This window comes from Mastigoproctus giganteus, chromosome 13 (assembly GCF_048544385.1).
Source record: "Mastigoproctus giganteus isolate SK-2022 chromosome 13, ASM4854438v1, whole genome shotgun sequence".
NCBI lineage: Eukaryota > Metazoa > Arthropoda > Arachnida > Uropygi > Thelyphonidae > Mastigoproctus > Mastigoproctus giganteus.
Window position 1 is genome coordinate 62,929,936 of NC_143587.1, and position 23,558 is coordinate 62,953,493.

A 23,558-nucleotide genomic window follows, 5' to 3' on the forward strand; every position below is an offset into this window, starting at 1 on the left:
AATCTTGTTGCCCTTCTCTGTACTCGTTCCAGCAGCTCTACATCCTTCTTGAAATGAGGCCTCCAGACCTGTATACAGTACTCTAGGTGTGGCCTGACCATCGCCTTATACAATGGAATAATCACCTCCTTATCCCTGCTGGAAAAATTCCTGTATATCATTGACAATACTCCATGAGCTACTCTTGCAGCCCGTCTGCACTGCTCAGAGAACTTCATATCTGCCTGCACAACCACCCCCAAGTCCCTTTCATTCTCTACCACTGTCAGTGTAGTACCACAAAGTTGATACGTTGCTCTGGGGTTGCTGTTTCCCATGTGTAGTACTTTACATTTGTCAATGTTAAACTTCATTTGCCACCTCTCAGCCCATCTGCTCAACCTTTCCAGATCCTGTTGCAGCAGCATAGTGTCAGTAGTGTCCTTGACAACCCTGCCAACCTTTGTATCGTCTGCAAACTTGGACATTAAGCCCGATATACCATCATCAATATCATTTATAAATACAGAAAACAATAATGGACCCAACACTGAGCCCTGAGGGACTCCACTAATAACATCAGTCCACGATGAGCAGTGTCCATTGATTACCACTCTCTGTCTTCTCCCCCTCAACCACCCCTTTATCCATAGCAGCAATTTGCCTCCAATGTCACACTGCTCCAATTTGTGTAGCAGTCTTCCATGTGCAACAGTATCAAAAGCCTTTCTAAGATCCAAGTATATAATATCAAAGTTATTCCCTGCATCCAGTTCTTTTGTGACTGCATCATAGTATCCAACCAAGTTGGTCAGGCAAGACTTCCCCTTAACAAAACCATGCTGTGTCTGAGCTATAACTGAAGTCTTGTCTAAATGATCCTGCAGTGCGTCTTTAACCAGTGCCTCCATTAATTTTCCTGGAACAGAAGTTAAGCTCACAGGTCTATAATTACTTGTCAGCCTTTGATCCTCCTTTGTGAATTGGGGTCACATTTGCACATTTCCAGTCCATGGGTACCTCCCCTGAGTCCAAGGAAGCTCTCATAATTATGGCTAAGGGTTTGCTTACTTCCTTTGCTGCCTCCTTTAATATAACTGGATAGATCCCATCCACTCCGGGTGCCTTTCTTGTGTTTATCTTCAACAGTTTCTCCTCCACTTTACTCCCAGTTATTTCAAGATTCTGTAGCTTACTGCTAGAGTTGAATACACCTCTGGCATTCCCCTTGCTGAATAACTCCTCATGTGCGAATGTCGATGCAAAATATTCATTTAGTTTGTTGGCCACCTGAGCAGGATCATCAACACTTGACCCATCAATATCAAGTGGACCAATTTGATTCATCCCCTTCCTTCTAGAGTTTACATAAGTAAAGAACTCTTTGCTGTTTTTCTTTGCATCCCTTGCCAAGGATTTCTCGTAATCTGCCTTCGCCTGCCTAACCTCCTTTGTAACTTGGTTGCATATCAACTTGTATCTATCATAGGCTTCTGTGTCATGTGTTAATTTGTATGTATCCCATGCATTTTTCTTCTCTGCCATATGCCTCATTAGTTCATCTGACATCCATTTTGGCCTAAACCTTGAACAGTATTTCTTAGTTGGTATGTAAAGCCTAGTAGCTTCCAAGGTAAGTTCTTTGAATGCTTCCCATTTTGAATTTGCTGTTGGTAACATCATCAGTTGGTCCCACTGTATAGAATTTAAATACTGTCTCAGTCCATCGTAGTCGCCTTTACGGAAGCAATAACCCTTCCCTTTACCCCTAATGGTAGTTACCTCTTTGAGTAAATCCCACTTCAGCACACTGTGATCACTGCCACCTAGTGGTTCATTTATCTGCAGATTCTTAATGCATGAAGAATCACTGCTGATAATCAAATCAAGAGTATTACTCCCTCTAGTTGCCTCCCGAACATGCTGATGTAGAAAACAATCATCCAATAAATCCACAAAAGCCCTGCTAGTGTGTGAGTAACCAGCCCCCAAATTCCAGTCAATATCTGGGAAATTAAAATCTCCCATTATAAGACACTCTGATTTACTGGCCCACTCTATTTCCCTGTACAGTTCCTTATTATACTCATCAGAGTCATTAGGCCTATAGCACACTCCTACTCTCAATTTTGATCTCCCAATGTTTATGTCACACCAAACTGACTCCACACTGCACTGTCCAGCGATGTCGACTGGCTTCACTTCCTTGGTTTTTATGTGTTTCTTAACTAATAGCATAACCCCTCCCCCCTTCCTATCCTGTCTATCCTTTCTGTAGACGTTGTACTCCCCAAATTGCAGTTCTGCATCCCTTATATCTATGTGACACCACGTCTCTGATATCCCAACAATATCTGCCTTCGATGTTTTGAGCAATACCTCAAATTCATCAAATTTATTTACTAAACTCCTAGCATTGGTGTACACGCAAGTATACCTGCACCTGTTTCTATTCTTAGCTACCCTAACACAACCCATGTGTTTACTTGTACCGCAATGACTCCCAGCAGTCTCTGAAATACCATGTATCTTGTTTTTCAGGCTTCTGCTCATTCTAATAGAAGCAGTGCAAGAATCTCTTTCACCTCTGCCAGTGGCTACTGTCAATCTATTGGTCTTTGTCTCCCCCCAAGCTAGCAGTTTTCCGACCCACCTAACACTGCCTCGATAGCATCAGAAAATATTCTTGCACCCTTTCTATTTAAGTGTATCCCATCCCTGTAGAAGCAATCTCTCCTGTTAACAAATACAGTCCAGGCTGAAAAAAATTTTACCCCTTGAGCCTTGCACAATCTTTCCAGGGCCGAATTGATCGACAAGGTTCTCATCATATACTCCCTCCTATCGTGTCTGGGCAGAATTGCAGACACTTTCAAATTCAACCCTAATTCTCGGCTTTTGTTCAACAGTGACCTGTACTTGTTAAGTAATTCTGCCGGTCTCCTACTCTTAATATTATTAGTGCCAAATTATTAGTACTAATGTTAGTGGAGTCCTTCAGAGATCATATTTGGTCCATTGTTGTTTTCTGTATTTATTAATGATATTGATGAGGGTATATCAAGTTTAATGTCTAAGGTTGAGGTGCTTAATGACAGTAATCAGGGCAAGCTATTGCAACAACGTCTAAAAAAACTAGGCAGATGGGCTGAGAAATGGCAGCTGAAGTTTAACATTGATAAATACAAGGTACTTCATATATGTAGCAGTAATCTCAGATTAATGTGTCAACTGTGTGGTACTACATTGAGGAAAGTGGAAAATGGGGGGGGGGGTAATTGTGCAGTTAGATATGAAGTTCTCTGAGCAATGCAGATAAGTTTGCCAGGACAGATCATGTGGTTTTGTCAATGATATACAGGAACTTTGCCAGCAAGAACAAGGAGGTAATTATCCCATTGTACAAGGCAATAGTTGGGGTGTATTTTGAGTACTGCATACAGGTCTTGAGGCCTCATTTTAGGAAGGTTGTAGGTCTGTTGCAATGGGTGCAGAGAAGGGCAAAGTGATTGGTGAAGGGAACAGAAGGGTTTGCATACCAAGAAAGTTTTCAGTTCTGCCAATTGCAGCATCTAGAGACTAGGCACCTGTTAGGTGATCTGTTTTTACATTCTAGATAAAATACTATAGGATTACAAAGGTATTTCAATGCAGTAGTTGAATTAAAGTCAGTATTCTTGTCTTACCTATGTTTGATTTATATCACAGAGACTTTCTGCTCTCAGTGAGGCAGAGTCTCTCCATGATTGAAATCAAACACAGGTAAAACATACAAATTCTGGCTTTATTCTGTAAAGTAGACATTTCATTTTTATGAGATATAATCACTAAGTAAGTGAGAGCTTCCATGGGCTCAATTTATCCTACCTTATATTAACATTCAAGAATAAACAAAGGAATTACATTTATTCTGTCTGTAGGACTTCTTATCCAACTCTCCTAGAATGCCGATTAATTACGAATGATAATTTAAAATAATTTTAAAACTTGAAATGTATTCCTCACAATTGGCACATGAGTAATTCAATACCCCAGGATATTGTTGAAGGTGGATTTGCATAGTGAGTAGTACTGAGTGTTCCCAGCACTCACTATGCAAATTAGGCAATTGTCTAGAGCACCAGCATTTGGGAGAACCACAAATTCTGAAGAAATCTTGATAAAATTACCTAAATAAGCAAAAATATGAAATCTTAATGAAGGGAGGAATGTCTAGGACTGAAGACAATTGTGTTTAAAAAAATTAAAAATACAACCTTTGTTGAAGAGAAGTATTTCTTAAAATAACAATTTCAACCTACATGAACTTATTGAACTTACTATGGATTTACCTAAAGTGATGAATACCTTTGTGTTGACCCTGAGTATTACAGGGCTCTCTGGGCTGCTAGCATTTTGCCATTCATGCCTTCCTGTTATTACTTGATTGGACATAGATGGTGAAAATAAATTGGCAGGAATCCAAATTATGGATGAATAACATCTCACAGGAATGTACCTTATGCATATACCAATTATTTCAATGGAAAAAAATGTGCTCATTTAAATAATACTTTCTGAGAAAGCCAATAGATGTCATAAATAGAGAACTACCTGAATAGGCTGTTTGATTCATTACTGTTTCTTTCATTTATTAGATCCCAAAGTTTTAATTTTATTTTTTAAAAACATCCATGATAAAAATATAACATTGTCTCCTAAGAGGATTGCAGGACCTAGTGATTGCAGGTTGGTCACTGCTTTAAACTATTTTTTATCATTTTATTTTTCCGAAATAAAAAATAAAATAAAAAAAGAGAAAGGAAGTTGGTTTTGAAGAGAGAATTGTTTTGTTGATTTTTAAGTTTTGAAATATTATTATTATTAATTTTTCACATTACTTAATTTTTAGTTAGCAAAATTCAAATCACATCTACAGATTGCTTTACATTTTTCATTTGATTAGATAATAATGCAGATATATATTTGGTGAAAAATGGTAGGCATTTGGAAAAAAAAATAATACATGTCAAGATTAAAATTAAAATTGTAAAGTATTGATAAATATAATAAAAAGTTAATTTGCACATTTACAAAAATCATTTTATGATAAACATCAGTAATTGCAGAAAATATCTACAGATCTTTGTGTGCATATCTGTCTGTATTATATACATTTTCTTTTCTTTGGGATGTAGCAGAACCGTAAAGTTTGTTTTTAAACACGAACTGAATACAGGATGATTATAAAATTATTTCTGAGGTTTCAATCCTTATATCTCTCAAAGTACTTGTTGGAAATAGTTTCCTGTAATTGGTGTGCACTCAGGATAGCCAGTTTTAGAGTTCAACAGTTGCCTAGTTTGCTTAGTTTCACAGCAAGAAGATAAAAATTCAAATCTCGCATATCTTTCACTTCTCCTAACATTGTCATTAAAAATTTGCAATTCCTAGAAACCTAACATAGTTTATATTTTTATGTCAATGTCATTTTATAACATACTTTTCTGCTTTGATGTCATTTCTGTAAACTAACATAAGCAGAAACATCATAAATAGTTAACAGTATAATTTAAAAAAGAAAAAAAACAACTCAAAATGAAACAAAAGTATAATAGAACAAGCCAATCATAGAATACATTGTCTGAAAACTGCATATATATACATTTTTCAGACACACTGTGTACATTCTGTATTGTTTGCCTATTTTGTTATATGAAAAACCTGAGTTTCTGCATATCAGAGTGTAAAGTTTCTGTTGGTAACAGTTTTTTTTTTCATTCAGTTTGCCATCATTTTTCATGGAAGTTTGTTTAATTTCCCTGATAATAGTCACCTGTCACGTGGTGATGCAAACTCAATTTATGTAAGTAGGCACATCAAATGTCCAAGAAAAGTGCATACATACCATAGGAATATTTCAAAATTTCAAATCATTTTAATATGATATTTTGAGAGATATAAGACTACAAGTCCTGGAAGTTATTTTATAATCACCCTGTAGATTATCTATTTAGTTCAGTGTTTAATTTGAACTAATGGTGGGTTGTAATGCTTTTTAATTATTTTTTTATAAATTCATGTTAATATTGATTCTTTAAAATATACTTAATGAACATTACATTATATATTTAGAAGATGAAAAGATTGACCTAAAAAGTCAAGCAGAGCGGAAGGCCCGTATATATTATTTCTCCTGTCTCGATAAAAATGAAACTACTGCAGAATTAGGACCAAAACCAATGCTTGATTTATTAGCAAAAGTAAGTCCTTTATTGCAAAGTTTTCCTTGCATGCAAATTGATGGACATCAGTTATCACTTCAGAGTTGTTATACTCAATTCACATTTCTTTTATCTCCATCAGACACATATATTCATCATAATAAAATCGTAACAATTCAATTCAAGAAAATTAAAATTAAAATTTTAATTTTCTGGTGTTGAGTATCTATCCCTCCATATCTAGAAGGCAGTTTGTTTTACTAATTGACGACAAAATGCAGTACAGTCATACTTTCATGGTTTTGTTGCTGGACACCACATGGCAAACAATATCTCAAGAAATGTCTTGTCCGCACAGCAACACACAACTATGGATACCTCACTTTGTAGCTGCAGCTGGTTACAGATTGGCTTCTTTGGTGGATCTTTGTGTTTCTACACTCACTCTAGAGGAATAACACACAAACTATGGTTCATAGGTGTCTGTGAGAAGGTGGACTCTCTCATTGTTGTTGGGTTTTAGATGCATAACCTGCTTATATCATATTGTACAATTATGTATTATGTCTGTGCAAGTAAATGGCTACTGCTCGGCAGAAAAGAAATGTGCTGCAATTCATTTTTGTAAAAAACACAAACTATATCTGGATCCAGAAATATATTTAAAAAATAACCTGATTCCTCTTACTAACACCTTACATTTATTGGACTTATATTTTGATAATAAACTTAATTTTTCTAATCATATAGCTTATCTTTGGACGGCTTGTCAAAAAAATTTGAATATCCTAAAAGCTGTCTCTGCTGTGTCCTGGAGTGCTGATAGAAGTTCCTACTACATCTCTATAGAAACTTAATTTAGTACCCCTTGGACTACAGATCACCAGTCTGTGACTCATCGTGGAAAAATTTTCTATTACATCTGAATACCATCCAGCATAATGCCCTTAGGATTGCTGTAGGAGCCTCTAGAACATCTCTGGTCCACAGCCTGTATATTGAGACAAATGAACCTCCTCTGAGCCTAAGGAGAAAATCTTTACTGTTTAATTATGCAGAAAAAAGTTAACAGTATTCCATCTCACACCAGTTGGGAGTACCTGTTGAACCCTCAATATACCATGTTGTACTATACCACAGTAAACCTAATGAAAACCTCTTTGCAGTACTTCAATTGGAAGAGCTCATGCATTGTTTTGCATGTTGGAACATTTTTAACTTTCAACTTATCTTTCAAGATGCTGCTGCTACTCCTAAACTTCCCTGGACTTTAGTGAAAAAAAAAACGATAGCCATTCTCGGGGAAACTGTTCCCTAGAAAACATCAACTTTCAGCAGCTACACAAAATATATATTTTATAATTCTCAGAAAAACTACATATCTATACTGATGGCTGTAAAATAGATGCAGCTGTAGGTGCTGCAGCAGTTTCTTCCACCTTCTGCTCCCAATGAATGTAGTATTAATACTGCAGAAATGTATGCAATGAAACTAGCACTAGATAACATAAATGATCACCACTTCAAGCACCCTCTGATATACAGGGTGTTTCAGTTAAACGTTTCAGAACTTCTAAGAGGGGTAGGGTACATCCTGACAACTCGAAATCATATAGCAATGTGGGGTCGGAAATGCTTTCCTGAAGCGGTGTTGTACACAGAAGCACCATAAAGAAAAGAGATCGTAAGTGAGAAATCGTTTTAATAATACATGAAAAGAAGCAAAAGGTACATGGATTAAAGTAAGTGTTCGAAGTTTCTTCCACGGGCTACAATGCACGCCTCACATCTCCGACGCATGGACATCCGAACATTCTGGAATACTCCAGGCGAATTTCGAATTTCTTCGGCAGCTACTGCGATTCTTGCAACCAGCTCCTCAGCATTGTCAACAGGGGTGCCATAAACTAGCGATTTCATATGACCCCAGAAATAAAAATCAAGACATGATAGGTCGGGTGACCGAGCAGGCCAACGCACGGGACCACCACGTCCGATCCACTGTTGACCAAATGTGACATCCAGGTAGTTACGAACATCTCCGCTATAATGGGCAGGGGCTCCATCATGTTGGAACCACATTGTCTGTTGCGTCGATGCAGAAATCTGTTCATCTCTCAAAAGTTGTGGCAATACTTGCTGCAGAAAGATCAAGTAGATAGGTCCGGTTAGACGACACAGTAACAGGTAAGATCCGATGAGGTGATCTCCCATAATACCGGCCCATTCATTGACCGAAAATCGAATCTGTGCTGCACGACGTCGCACGACGACTTCTGTGTACAATACCGCTTCAGGAAAGCATTTCCGACCCCACATTGCTATATGATTTCGAGTTGTCAGGATGTACCCTACCCCTCTTAGAAGTTCTGAAACGTTTAACTGAAACACCCCGTATACAGACTCCTTAAGTGTGGTCACTGCTATTCAGTCCACTTTTTATCCTCCTCACCCCTTTCTTAAACAGATCTGATCTAGATTAAGTTGCTATCAAACCTCCACCAGACAGTCACCTTTTTTTGGATCCCTGGTCATGTTGGCATCCCAAGTAATGAATGTGCAGCTTGTGCTGCCAAATATTCTGACATTGGCCCTTCTTATTGGCTGAAAGTGCCCTACATTGACTAAAAATCCATTATTAAAACAACAACAGCATGTTGGAATTGTTGGCCTCAACTGTGGAAAACTCAAATCAATAATAAACTTCTGCAAATAAAAAAAGAACTGCAACTATGAACATCTAGTTTCAGGGAAAGCAGGCAAGAAGTGATTTTGGCCAGACTCCACATCAGTCATTCCCATCCAGCTCATCTGTATTTACTTACAGGTGAGAACCCTTCTCAGTGTTCATTCTGCCAATGCCAGCTAACAATCAAGCATATCCTCATTGAATGTCTTCAACAAAGAAATCCAACTTTATCCTTCTATCCAACTTGTGTAATATTTAATCTTCAAACCATGTTTTGGCCCTTGTGCCAAAAACCCTCTAAACAACAAAAACATGTCTGTGCAAGTATATGTTCAGAGGCCAATTTGCATGTTGTGTGGGCTAAAAAGGAACAAATAACTTGCAGGGATAAACTCTGCTCCTTTCACCTGAGGTCATCTAACCACAGCTTTGATTGAAAAGGCTTTGGGGAATTCTCCAGTCCTCCAATGAGTGATAAGTGGCAAAATAACTATTCTGTCACAAAGAACTAAGCACACTTAGGGCCATGAAAAAGGAGGGGAGTTCACTGGATGTGACATGCCTGTGCTCCACTAAACATTTTTTTAAGTGGCTATAACATAATTCAATGAAAGAAAGAGTCCCTCAAAACCCACCATGCACCTAGATTCCATTGCATGGTCCTGTGCACACCACAAGTACTTATGTAGCAAAAAAGATACCAGCTCACCCATTACACTAGTTTTGAGAATTAAAGGTAAGTTGTTAAACTTTAATTTTTATCTAGCATTTCTAGAAGCTCAGATATAAGTGATTATGCATATTCAGGGGGGGCTACATACTGAGAGACAGGTGGATAGATTTTTAATTTTATTTTTTTTAAATCTTATACTTTGAAATATGGGAGGGCAAATTTGGAAGGTAGGTGAGGAATATTTTTAAAAAATATATTGTTAACCTACCTATTTAGAAATGTTTTTAAATATATTTATATAGTATGAACCAGAGCTGTGATGCTCAATATTTTCTATGTCGATATCAATATTTGTAAAATAATAAGAGGAGTTTACCTCAGTATAGTACGTAGAACACTTTCTACGTACTATACTACGTACTTTCACGTATGATACTCTCCAGAAATTAAAACAAAAAACATTGAAAAACTTAACGTTAGAGTAACAAATAATTAAAACTCAATTAAAAATCAATTTAATGTAATTAAAAATAAGAAAATTAATATAAAGAATTTTAACGAAAAAGTTGCAAAACGATTTTTTTTCCTGAAGCTGACAATGCTTTTCGACCGTATGTCGTGATCACAGGAATGAAAATTACCGAATATGGTTGCGCAGGAAACCATGTTCATGCGCAACCATATTGAGGTAAACTCCTCTTATTATTTTACAAAAATATATTTATAAATAAAATATGGTAATATTTAATTGTTGTCCGGAAAATTCGCCAAAAGCAATTCATCAAAAATGCAATTTATCGAAAAAACAGTTTACCGATAAATAAATTAGAATAAGTAGCACAGTAATAATGTTTATTTTTACTCTAGAGCCTGTTATATACAATTTACTGAGAAGACAAAAAAGATAAATTTTATTGAAATACACACTGAGTGATCACTGAATTCTGATCACCCCTGTGGAAACTGAATGCGACCCGTTGACCATGTGAGGTACGAGAGTGTGGAGTTAGTCGACCTACATAGCATAGATAAGGTGTCAATGATTCAGTAGGTAGTAAATTTCCGAGCGTGATGGGTAAATGGACGGATTTATCGGACTTTCATAAAGGACAGATTGTGTGTGTTCGATAAGCTGGTGCCTCGATTTCCCAAACGGCTGAACTGGTGGGGTGTTCAAGAGCCACCATAGTTAAAGTGTACCAGGACTGGTGTCAAAATGCTCAAACAACGACCTGATGGCAAAAGTGCAAAGGTCAGTGAAAGGTTGATGTTAGAGGTGGGTCCGACGACTCATACAGGCAAACAGGTGCAGCACTGTTGAAGAGTTGACTACCCAATGCAACATGGGACAACCCAGAACAATATCTGGCATGACCATGCATCACACACTCGCATGTATGGGCTATACCAGCAGACGACCCCTATGGCATCCTCTCCTAACCAAGGTTCATCAGCGTAAAAGACTCGCCTGGTGCAAAGAGCATGCAAGTTGGACATTAGAAGACTGGAAGAAGGTGTGCTGGTTGGATGAGTCACGTTATTTACTCCACACAGTGGATGGTCGTGTACGGATTTGGCATCAATAACATGAGGCTCTTGATCCATCATGCATGGTATCAAAAGTACAGGCCAGTGGAGGTGGTTGTATGGTGATTTTGGTAGTTGTTGGCGCATCGGCTTCTGTGGCCATATTGCACCTCCCAAGGTTTTTGCAGTACTTTGATCCAAGCCCGAGGCGGGAATCGAACCTGCGACCTTTGGGTTGCCGGGCAGGTATTTTACCCACTCGGCTAGCCCGGTCGGCCCAAGGTTGTATGGTGTGGGGCATGTTTCACTGGCAGGAACTTGGACCCCTGGTGCATGTGGAACAATGTATCAGTGGTCTCTGCTAACGCCAACTGCTTGCTGACTATGTACACCCCGCTATGTTACATTTTTTCCCAAATGGCGATGGTGTCTTCCAAGATGACAATGCACCTTGCCATCGGGCACTTGTTGTGCTGGAATGGTTTGAGGAACACAGTTCTGACTTCCAGAATATTGATTGGCCTCCAAACTTCCCCGATATCAATCCCATTGAGCACTTGTGGGGCACTATGGAACGGCATATCAGGCATCTGGGTACACACCAATCACCTCCATACCTGCATTGCTGACTGCTTTACACACAGCTGAGTTGGTCATACCTCCCGAATGCTTCTGACATCTTGTTTAATCAATGCCACGTTGGATAGCTGCTGTACTGAGGGCAAAGGGAGCACCTACAAAGTATTAGGTAGGTGGTCATAATTCAGTGATCACTCAGTGTATAATAATATATAAATATTCTTCACATTCACTGTTGGCAATGAACTGCTATCACACAATATTTCAACATATATTGGAGGCATGAAAATTAGAGCCGACAACATTTTAACATGTAATGTAAATCAGCATCGGTATTGTACTTTTGCTGTAATCCATTTTGCTGAATATGTTGATACATAGATAAGCAAATGTGAAAAGAAAACATCTTTGATGTCTTACTGTTTCAATTCAGTGTTTATAGCATTAATAATCGTGTCTCAAAATCAGTCATTAGTGTTTCTGGTGATGAAGTTGGAATTCATTTTCTTAATTCTTCTAACAACTGAATGTATGTGTTTTCAGATTTGTCTTGTAATAATTCAAATAATAAAAAAATAACATTATTATTTCTTAAACTGTGAAATATGTATAGCTGAGAAAAAAAGAGGAGAAACAGTTTTAAACTTACCATTTGCGTACTAGTGCTGGGACTGTGCTAATAATTGAAGGTTCCATTGTCTTGAAAATATTAAAATATGATCAACTTCAGGAATAGAGTCAAATAGTAAAAAATTTTCACTAGTTACCATTTGTTTATAAATCTCAGAAAACACTATATCTTCTCATTTTGCAGGCTCACTAGCTCAGCAGTCTTCTTCACATGAATATATCTTACTGCTCTTTTCAAACTTTGTATGCTAGGTAAACTAGCGGCAGTCAATTCACTGATCCCAGTTAATTGCTCTGAGATAATATGTGGTGGATCATGTGAATTTACCTCAGCATCATGTACTTTCTTGGTAAAAGAAGCCAGTTCAACTTTAGCAGCAGTTCCACAATAGCAATGATCTCCAGATATTTTAATAATTTTACTTCCTTCAGTTATCATTTGAGTTTCTAATAATTTTCACATGTCCAATAAATTTTATTTTCAGTGGCTTTATTTTTGAAATATCTTTCACCTTTTCTTTGTCACTCTCAACAAATTCAAAAAACATTTTAATACCACAAAATACTTTCAATAACTTTTAATTTAAAATTATTTGAGAGATGTTATGATGACAAACATATGAAAAATATGAAGCAATTGGTTGACTGTTGTAGTGATAGCATTAAAGAAAATATTTCTAAAATAAAATGCCACCACCACAGAAGTAGGGATCCAATGGAAAGGGTGTAATTTTGGTTTTCCTCAAGGGATCAAATATTGTTAGATTCTCAAAATTCTTAGACTTAATCTGTTTAAATTATTTTATTACTTCTGCAGAAATAGTTGTAACATATGTAGGTTTGGTTTTCACAGTTCTTAATAATAAAAATTCCATAAAACTGCAGACCATATTTTGAAAGACTTTACTTTTAAAATACTATCTTGTATTTTAAATGTGAAGAATATTTATATAATTATTATACATTTCAATAAAATTTAATTTTTTGTCTTCTCAGTGAATTGTGTGTAACAGGCTCTAGAGTAAATATAAACATTATTACTGTGTTACTTATTCTAATTTTTAACAGTAAACTGTGTTTTTGGTGAATTGTTTGTGAATTCTGTGAACTGTGTTTTTTCTGAATTGTTTGTGAATTCTGTGAACTGTGTTTTTGCTGGATTGTTTGTGAATTCTGTGAACTGTTCTTTTAATAAATTATATTTATTTATTATTTATATACAGGAAACCCTTGATTAGTGCGGTTAATGAATCCTTGAAATATACCACACATATTAAAACCGCACTAATCAAACTTAAGAAACAATGGGAATAATTATAATGAATCCTTGAAAATTATGAAATTGTAAAAATATATTTTTTCTTACTCAATACGTACCTATAATGCACTGCATAGTTCTTAAATTATTAAGGAATAAATTTAAAAAAAGATAGTATGATTTAAATTTTATTTTTTGCAAAAAAAACTTATCTAACTTCAATTGAACAGTGGTAGCTTTCTTCCTTTCCTCCATGATTTTGCGATAACAATCAATTTGCTTATCTAACCCTCAACGAACGTTCATGCTTCTCTCTGCATCTGGATCAATCTCTAGTATGAGTTCTTTTGCTTTTTAAAGTGTATTAAATAGTTCAAGTTTTTTGAATGAAATTTCTTTGGGAGCAAATTGCTTTTCTTCTGCTTCATTTTCGTCTTCTTCCTCGTATGCATGTTGATGCTCAATTTCAAGAAGATCGTCGTTACTTAAGTCTTTTGAATGCGATTCCAATAATTCTCTAATGTTTTCTGAATCTACTTCCTCAAAGCCGAGGTCTTTTCCAATTGTAGTAATTTCATCAATAACTTTGTTGACAGGATTAATGAAACCGCAAAAATCATTTGCGCATTCAGGCAAAAGATTCTGCCAGACAGCTCTCATGCAGCTGTTCGTCATTTCTTCCCACAATTTGTGTATGTTCTCAACTGCTTCTTTAATATCATAATATTAAAGAAGTTTAATATTAATAATAAAAGAATAAAAGAATATGAGTTACCAGAGCAAATTTCAATTTCAGAGTGGTATGGGGTGCTGCTGTCAAGCATTTTGGTGTTGATTCCCATTCATTTAAGTTAGAAGACCCTGGTGAGTGTGTATCACGTATTTGCCGCTTTAGGCGCCGTTGTGAGTTGCCAAGCACCGCAAGAAAAAAACAGCGCACTAATCAAATTTGATAACGCATATATTAAGGGGATAGTATCAAAAAAATTTTGCGCACTAATTAAAACCGCATTGTTCAAAACCCCATTAATCAAGGGTTTCCTGTATTTATATATTGTGTCAGTTATAAATGGTACTTTTAGAGATCTACAATTTTTGAATTGTCATAATAAATTAAATTAAGCTACGCTATTATATTGTGTAAATTATATTTTCGGTGAATTGATATTTGGTGAATTCTTTTTGGTGAATTGATATTTGGTGAATTGTTTTTAGTGAACTGTTTTTGGTGAATTTTCCTAGACCCTTTTTTATTATTGAGAACAATAAAATAAAATGATATTTTATTTTAGGAGTCTGCAGATAAAGCTAGGAATCAGGAAAGTTTGTGACAGTGCCCTGAAATATGGGATATCAAAGTTGTGGCAAGTAAACTAAAATCCAGCAGCAAATTCACACTGTGTGAGTTGAGGTGGTGGGGGGAATATGGGCTGTTCCATTAGTCGAGGTACATTTTGCCCATATGGCCAAAATAGAATTTCACAAATTAATTTGGAATTTTCAGAAAGCATGCATTCTTTATGAAATCCAAAATAGTGGACAGAATAATATGGTGGGTATAGGAAACTTAGGAAAAGGTGGTTTTTTTTTTTTTTTTTGATTGATGTAACAAAAGCCTGGCTTATTGCATCTTTTGACTTTTACTAATTCTAAATTTAAGCATATTAAAATTATCATAGGGAATAATCAATATAGAAAAAATATATTCAGGCATAAAATGAAATGAATACATACAAAAACATGAATATAGCAACAATTTACACCAAGTACTAAAAGAAACAATTGCAATAAAATTATCAAAAGATGGCAATTCCTCCATGTCAAGCACAGTGTTAACAGTACAGAAAAATAAACATCAAGTAACATTTCCAATTTTACAACAGAAACCCTCAAAATTACTGGGTTTAATTAGAAACTACAATTGTTAGTGTTGCAATTAATGATATATGTCAAGAATATTCTCTGAATACTTCAAAATAAGAATATTCTTCATAATTACTCATCATAAATTGCAGAAATATAACATATTATTACATTGAATGAATTATATTATTACATTGACAAAATTGAATGAATACAAGGCCATTTACTGAAGCTCTGTTCAACTATTCACTTCCGGATGGACTATGCCTTTAATTGGCCAAAAAATAATGCCAAAACCTTTAAATAAGTTCACATAAACTCAAGCAGCTCCTGGACTCCCCCCTCTTCTAGTTGAATGCAATGTAGCAGATATACATGTACATATAAGTTGTACAGAAAAGCAAAAACAAAATCCAAGTATATAATATCAAATTTATTTTTTGCATCCAGTTCCTTTGTGAACACATCATAATAACCAATCAAATTGGCCAAACAAGGTTCCCCTTAACAAACTAAAGCTGTGTATGAAGTATAACTGTGGCTTGTCTAGATGATCTTGCATTACTTCTTTTAGTATTAGTAATGGCCATATGGTGCAAGGAAGCCTTAGGCTTATGCTGCACCATCCAAAAAAAAAAAATAAAGATTAAAATAATATTAACTAGAGGGCTCTGCCCCTGCTCGATTTGCTCACCAACCCTCGTGCATGCTTTTCTTCATAATATGTAGAGGTATGACAAAGTAAGTCAAATCTTTTCTACATAAAAGACACACCTGTTGGAATGCACTGATCAATATCTAATCAGGAAATGACCTATGTAATTATTTACCTGGGCATACTTGCATTATACGGGGTATATCAATGCACCTGATCATTCTTGGAAATCTAGGTTTGCTGTATCATGTCTCTTATACATAGATTGAGATAAAACACATTATTCTCCCTCTTGCCATTGGATTATTCAAGCAAAAGAAATATAGTATTTTTAATAAATTTTCCTTTTGAACTACTTAAAGATGGTTATGTTAGTATACACCACCAGTTCAGGATGGATTTGAGCGAAAAACAGTGTGTCCATAATCTTGTATACGATAGATTAAAAAACCACTTTACATATGAATCCGTTAGTCTTGGGTGTTTATCTTTATCGATGTTTTCAACAGCGGCAAGTGGGGGATAAACACCCTAACTAAGACTAACCATAGCAGTCTAGGCCTGTCAATCACTACTACTTGCGACGATCAGTCAGAAGGAGTATCATATTGTAAAAAGGGGTATCAGATTGTAAAGACTTACCTTTTTTTTAAATTTTTTACAATTTTAATTTTACTAGCATAATGCATTTTTTTTTTATTTGTTAATTTTACGTTACCAAGCATAATACAGTGGTTTCCCCCATATGCCGTTATGTTAAATCCAAACTGTGATTCACTGTGGAAGTCTTTTCCCGATCTATGTATAAGTGACACGATACACTAAACCTAGATTTGCAAGAATGACATTGGGCGCATTGATATACCCCGTATAATGCAAGTATTCCTTTACCTGTACATTTGTAGTGCGTGGAATTCTCAAGGTCAAATAAATATCACTATGTAATTATTTACCCGTGTTTACATAGGTCACTTACGAAAATGCCTATTACTTTGGGTTCCACAACGTTGTTGCATCTGAAAGAGCAGGACTAAAATATTTAACTGAAATATTTGTAAACTATACAAATATTTAAAATATTTACAAAATACACAACTATTTACAAATATAGAATATTCATTAATATACAAAAAAAAAAGTTACAATGAAACATCAAATGATGCTGGACGTGGTTATGTATTAGATAGTGAAGCACATGCACGAGGTTAGTGAACATTATGGATGCAGTTGTCAATGATTAACTACATTAAGCATGATATACCATCATCAATAACATTTATAAATACAGAAAACGACAATGGACCCAACACTGAACTCTGAGGGACTCTCTTTGAGGGACTGCTCTTTGTGGACTAATAACATTAGTCCACAAAGAGCAGTGTCCATTGATTACCACTCTCTGTCTTCTCCCACTCAACCATCCCTTTATCTATAGCAGCAATTTGCCTCAAATGCCACACTGCTCCAATTTGTGCAGTAGTCTTCCATGTGCAACAGTATCGAAAGCCTTTCTAAGATCCAAATATAAGATATCAAAATTATTCCCTGCATCCAGTTCCTTTGTGACCACCTCATAGTATCCAGTCAAATTGGTCAGACAAGACTTCCTCTTAACAAAACCATGCTGTGTCCGAGCTATAACTGAAGTCTTGTCAAGATGATCCTGCAGTGCTTCTTTAACCAGTGCCTCCATTAATTTTCCTGGAACAGAAGTTAAACTAACAGGTCTACAATTATTTGTGTTGCCCTTTCATCCTCCTTTGTGAATTGGGATCACATTTGCACATCTACAGTCCATGGGTACCTCCCCTGAGTCCAAGAGTCCAAGGAAGCTCTCATAATTATGGCTAAGGGTTTGCTTACTTCCTTTGCTGCCTCCTTTAATATAACTAGGTAGATCCCATCGACCCCACATGCCTTTCTTGTGTTTATCTTCAACAATTTCTCCTCCACTTTACTCTCAGTTATTATTATTAAATCATCTAGCTCACTGCCAGAGTTTAATTCACCTCTGGCATTCCCCTCCCTGAATAACTCCTCATGTGTGAATGTAGATGCAAAATACTCATTTAGTTTGTGAGCCACCTGAGCAGGATTATCAACAGTTTAACCATCAATATCCAGTGGACAATCTGATTCATCCCTTTCCTTCTAGAGTTTACATAGGTAAAGCACTCTTTGCTGTTTTTCTTTGCATCCTCTGCCAAAGTTTTCTCATAATCTGCCTTTGCCTGCCTAATTTCCTTTGTGACTTGGTTACAGACTAGCTTGTATCTATCATAGGCTTCCATGTCACCCATTAATTTATATGTATCCCATGCATTTTTCTTCTCTGCCACGTCTCATTAGTTCATCTGACATCCATTTAGGCCTAAACCTCGAACAATATTTCTTAGTTGGTATGTAAAGCCTAGTAGCTTCCAAGATTAATTATTTGAATGCCTCCCATTTTGAATTTGCTGTTGGTAATATCATCAGTTGGTCCCACCGTATAGAATTTAAATACTGTCTCAGACCACCGTAGTCGCCTTTACGAAAGCAAAAACCCTTGCCTTTACCCCTGATGGTAGCTATTGTTGTTGTTATTGTTATTTGGTTTTTAGGAGCATTAGCAACTAAGGCCATATTGCTCCGGGCATATGCGGTAGTCATTCCCTGACCTTTCCGCATTCTCCGTGTTTTGTGGTCATTGGCTTGAACCCCGGTCTAATCAAGAAGTGTGTGCTACATACTGCTGCTCCTGCCCACTTGGCTATGGAGGCACCAATGGTAGTTACCTCTTTGAGTAAATCCCACTTCAGCACACTGTGATCACTTCCACCTAGTAGTTCCTTTATCTGCAGATTCTTAATGCATGAAGAATCACTACTGATAATCAGATCTAGAGTATTACTCCCTCTAGTTGCCTCCTGAACATGATGATGCAGAAAACAATCATCCAATAAATCCACAAAAGCCTTGCTAGTGTGTGAGTGACCAACCCACAAATTCCAGTCAATATCCGGGAAATTAAAATCCCCCATTATAAGACTCTCTGATTTACTGGCCCACTCTATTTCCCTGTACAGTTTTTTATTATACTCATCAGAGTCATTAGGCCTATAACACACTCCTACTCAGGGTTCGAGCCCGTCACCGCCAAATACGGAGGATGCGGAAAGGTCAGGGAATGACCACCGCATATCCCCGAGCAATATGGCCTTAGTTGCTAATGCTCCTAAAAACCAAATAACAAACAAAACACTCCTACTCTCAATTTTGATTTCCCAGTGTTTATGTCACACCAAACTGACTCGACACTGCACTGCTCAGCGTTGTCAAAATTCAAGGAAGTGCAGCGATGACTGCACTTCCTTGGATTTTGTGTTTCTTAACTAATAGCACAACCCCTCCTCCCTTCCTATCCTGTCTATCCATCCTGTACACATTGTACTCCCCAAATTCCAGTTCTGCATTCCTTATATCTGTGTGACACCACGTCTCTGATATCCCAACAATATCTGTCTTTGATGTTTTGACCAACATCTCAAATTCATCCAATTTATTTACCAAGCTCTCAGCATTGGTGTACATGCAAGTATACATGCACCTGTTCCTATTCTTAGCTACCCTAACACAACCCATGTGTTTACTTGTACCACAATAGCTCTCAGCAGTCTCTGAAATACCCTGAATCTTGTTTTCCAGGCTGCTACTCATTCCAATAGAAGCAGTGCAAGAATCACTTTCACCTCTGTCAGCGCAACTGTTAATCTGTTAGTCCATGTATCACCCCAAGCTAGCAGTTTTCCGACCCACCAGCACTGCCTCGATAGCATTAGCAAATATTCTCGAACCCTTTCTATTTAAGTGTGTCCCATCCCTGTAGAAGCAGGCTCTTCTGTTAACAAGCACAGACCATGCTGAAAAAAATTCTACTCCTTGAGTCTTGCACAATCTTTCCAGGGCCGAATTGATTGACAAGGCTCTCATCATATACTCCCTCCAATCGTGTCTGGGCAGAATTGCAGACACTTTCAAATTGAACCCTAATTCATGGCTTTTTTTCAACAGTGACCTGTACTTGTTAAGTAATTCCGCCACTCTCTTACTCTTAATATCATATTGATGCAAAGATACTGCTGAGTTCATCTGCAACATCAGCTGGTGTATCTAATACTATCCTACGTCCATTACAAACGATCTGATCTTATTTGTTCTTCTCTTCTTTGCATTTATATATGTGAAGAATTCCTTATTAAAATTAAAATTCTCCATTGCTCTCTCTTTGCTCTCTTTGCCAGCGATTTCTCATAATCTGCCTTTGCCTGCCTAACCTTTTCTGTTGCACTATTACCGATCAATTTGTAGCTTTTGTAGGCTTCAGTACTTTTTATTGCTCTGTAAATTTTCCATGCCATCTTTTTCTGCTGAAGTAATCTGGCAACTTCATTATGCATCCAACTTGGAATCCTCATCATGGAGTATTTTTTTTAATGGTGTACTAGGGGGCTTCGCCCCCTGCTCACTTTGCTCGCTCACCCCTGTGAGCCGACCGGGCTAGCCGAGTGGGTAAAGTACCTGCCCGGCAACCCAAAGGTCGCGGGTTCGATTCCCGCCTCGGGCTTGGATCAAAGTACTGCAAAAACCTTGGGAGGTGCAATATGGCCACAGAAGCCGATGCGCCAACAACTACCAAATCAAAAAAAAAAAAAAAAAAAAAAAAAATCACCCCTGTGCATGCTTTTCTACGTAAAATGTAGAGGTATACAGAGTAAATCAAATCTTTTCTACGTAAAAGACACACCTATCGAAATGCACTAGTTGATATCTAATCAGGAAATAACCTATGCAATTATTTACCTGTGCGTTTTTAGTGCACGGCATTCTCAAAGTTGAATAAATGTTACCATAAAATCCAGAACGGTGTACACCCTCCAACATGATGGCAAGCAAAACAGTGGGAAAGCTGTGATTGACAAGTTGTGACTCCCATATTTCAACAAACGGACAGGAACAAAGCAGTGATTGGAAGATGCCACTGCTTTCTTCGCTCACTGTCCTCCTAGGTTGATATGACTAGGGTATTTTTCCCCACATTTGCCGCTGTTTTTAAATCGAGAACTCGTTTTTCCATTATAAAACAGCGGGATGGAGGGATAAACACCCTACCTAAGCTAAGCCCCCATCCTCAATTACACTGTTGCTGTTGCTATTGGGTTTAACAACACAAGGGCTGCTGTGGCCAAATTGTGTCTGTTCATAGTTTGTGTAGAGGCAACATATTGTTATAGATGTTAAATTATATCCTCTTTTACAAGCCAATACATTTTAAATATGTCAGTAGTTCATCTATATTTGTTTCATTTCCTATAAAATGAGATAGATCATGTGAGATATTCAACATGGAAAGTGACTGAAAGGTGGTTCATTGGATGGTTGAATGTAAGGGACAATCAACCAGAAAATGACGGACCGTAAGTTGTCTTTGATAGTATACCTTGACAACACAAAACAATCAGTAAAGTGAGGTGCCTTCACCTGTCAACTATCGGGGTCTTCCTCACTTTCATCGAAGTACCTGTCGGTGTACACTATACTGGACTTCATCCAATATCACTATGTAATTAATTACGTGCATTTACATAGGTCACTTAGGAAAAGGCCTTTTGCTTTGGGTTCCATAATACATGATGAATATTGTTGCATCCAAAAGAGCAGGAATGAAATATCTACAAACTATACAAATATTTAAAATATTTACAAAACACAAAACTACAATATTTACAAATATACAATATTCATTAATATACAAAAATTAATATACAATGGAACATTAAATGTTATACATTTAATGTTCCATTGTATATTAATCATGTTAGACTTGCATGAGGTTGGTGAATGTTATGGAGGCAGTTGTCAATAATTGATTGCATTTGTAGAGACGTAATTTCCTCGCTCTCTTCTCCCAATGGCTCGAATAAATATCATTAACGGGAAAACTTTTTTAATGTATAGATACATATGCATTCATGGCTTCTGTGATTAATGTTTTAAAGGTATACCATAATTCAATTGGCCATAATTCTACCCATAACTACCCAGTTAATAGAGGCCATGTATCATTTTAAGCTGCCATAATTTCCTTTTCTTTTACTGGTGATTCTATTATTTTCCCTGGAACAGAAGTTAAATTAACAGGTCTATAATGTCTCATATCACCCTTTGATTCCATTTTGTGAATTGGGGATACACTCTCCCATCTCCAGTCCATAGGCACCTTCCATGAATCCAAGGTTACTCTCATAATTATGGCTAAGGGTTTGCTTACTTCCTTTCTTGCCTCCCTTAATATAACTGGATAGATCCCATCCACCCCAGGTGCCTTTCTTATGTTTAACTTCAACAATTTCTCTTCCACTTTCCTCTCAGTTATAACAAAATCATTTAGCCCCCTGTTATAGCTTGATAAATTTCTGACATCCCCTTCCTTAAAGAATTCCTCATATGTGAATGTAGTTGAAAAATACTCATTCAGTTTATAAGCAACCTGAGTCGGATCATCAACGATCAAACTATCCATATCAAGTGGACCAATTTGATTCATTCCTTCCTTTTGGTGTTTACATAAGTAGAGAAGTCTTTGCATCCTTTGCCAAAGATTTCTCATAATCTCCCTTTGCTTGCCTAACCTCCTTTGTGACTCAGGCTAGTTTATATCTACCATAGTCTTCCGTGTCACCCAATAATTTATATGCATTTGCAGCCCATGCACTTTTTTTCTCCGCCATGAGTTTCATTAGTTCATCTGATATCCATTTAGAAGTAGCAGTAATGGCAAATGATGCAAGAAAGCAGGCTTATATAGCATCATGCAAAAAAAAAACCAGTTCATCCATCTGTACCCTTCAAGAATTTGTCTAGTTCTTCCTTGAATTTATTCAACCCATCCACTTCCATAACGACACATAGAAGCCTCTTCCAACAATCAACCACCCGCTGGCTGAAATCCAATTTTTACCTGTACCTAAACAAATTGGCATTAGCATTAGTAGAGGCATATGATGCAAGAAAGCAAGCTTATGCAGCATCAGCCAAAAAAAAAAAAAAAAAAAAAAGGCGACTCCGTAGCCAGGTGGGGAGGAGCAGCAGTGTGTAGCACATGCTGCACACGCTTGATTAGACTGGGGTTCGAGCCCGTCACCGCCAAATACGGAGGATGCGGAAAGGTCAGGGAATGACCACCGCATATCCTGGAGCAATATGGCCTTAGTTGCTAATGCTCCTAAAACAAACAGACAAAAAAAAAAAAAAACTTCCACTTCGCCCCACCTTTCGTTTGAAATACCTGTCCAGCTGAGCCTTAAATTTATTTAGGCTATCAACTTCCACAACAAGGGATGGAAGTCTGTTCCACCAACCAACTACCCGCTAGCTAAAGGCAAATTTCCACACATCTATCCTACATCTGTCTTTCCTCAATTTGAATTTATGCCCTCTCAGGTGATTATTCTGAGCAAGAG

At 36.9% G+C, this 23,558-nt stretch overlaps 1 protein-coding gene across 1 annotated transcript in view; it reads left to right on the top strand.

Moving 5' to 3' along the window:
* The window catches only part of Nep3 (M13 family metallopeptidase neprilysin 3), a 353,718-nt gene that overhangs the window by 168,888 nt on the left and 161,272 nt on the right, over positions 1 to 23,558 (top strand). Inside the window, exon 5 of the mRNA XM_090387832.1 lies at positions 6,094 to 6,221. Coding sequence (XP_090243958.1) covers positions 6,094 to 6,221 — 128 coding nt within the window. The remainder of the gene's footprint in view (positions 1 to 6,093; positions 6,222 to 23,558) is intronic.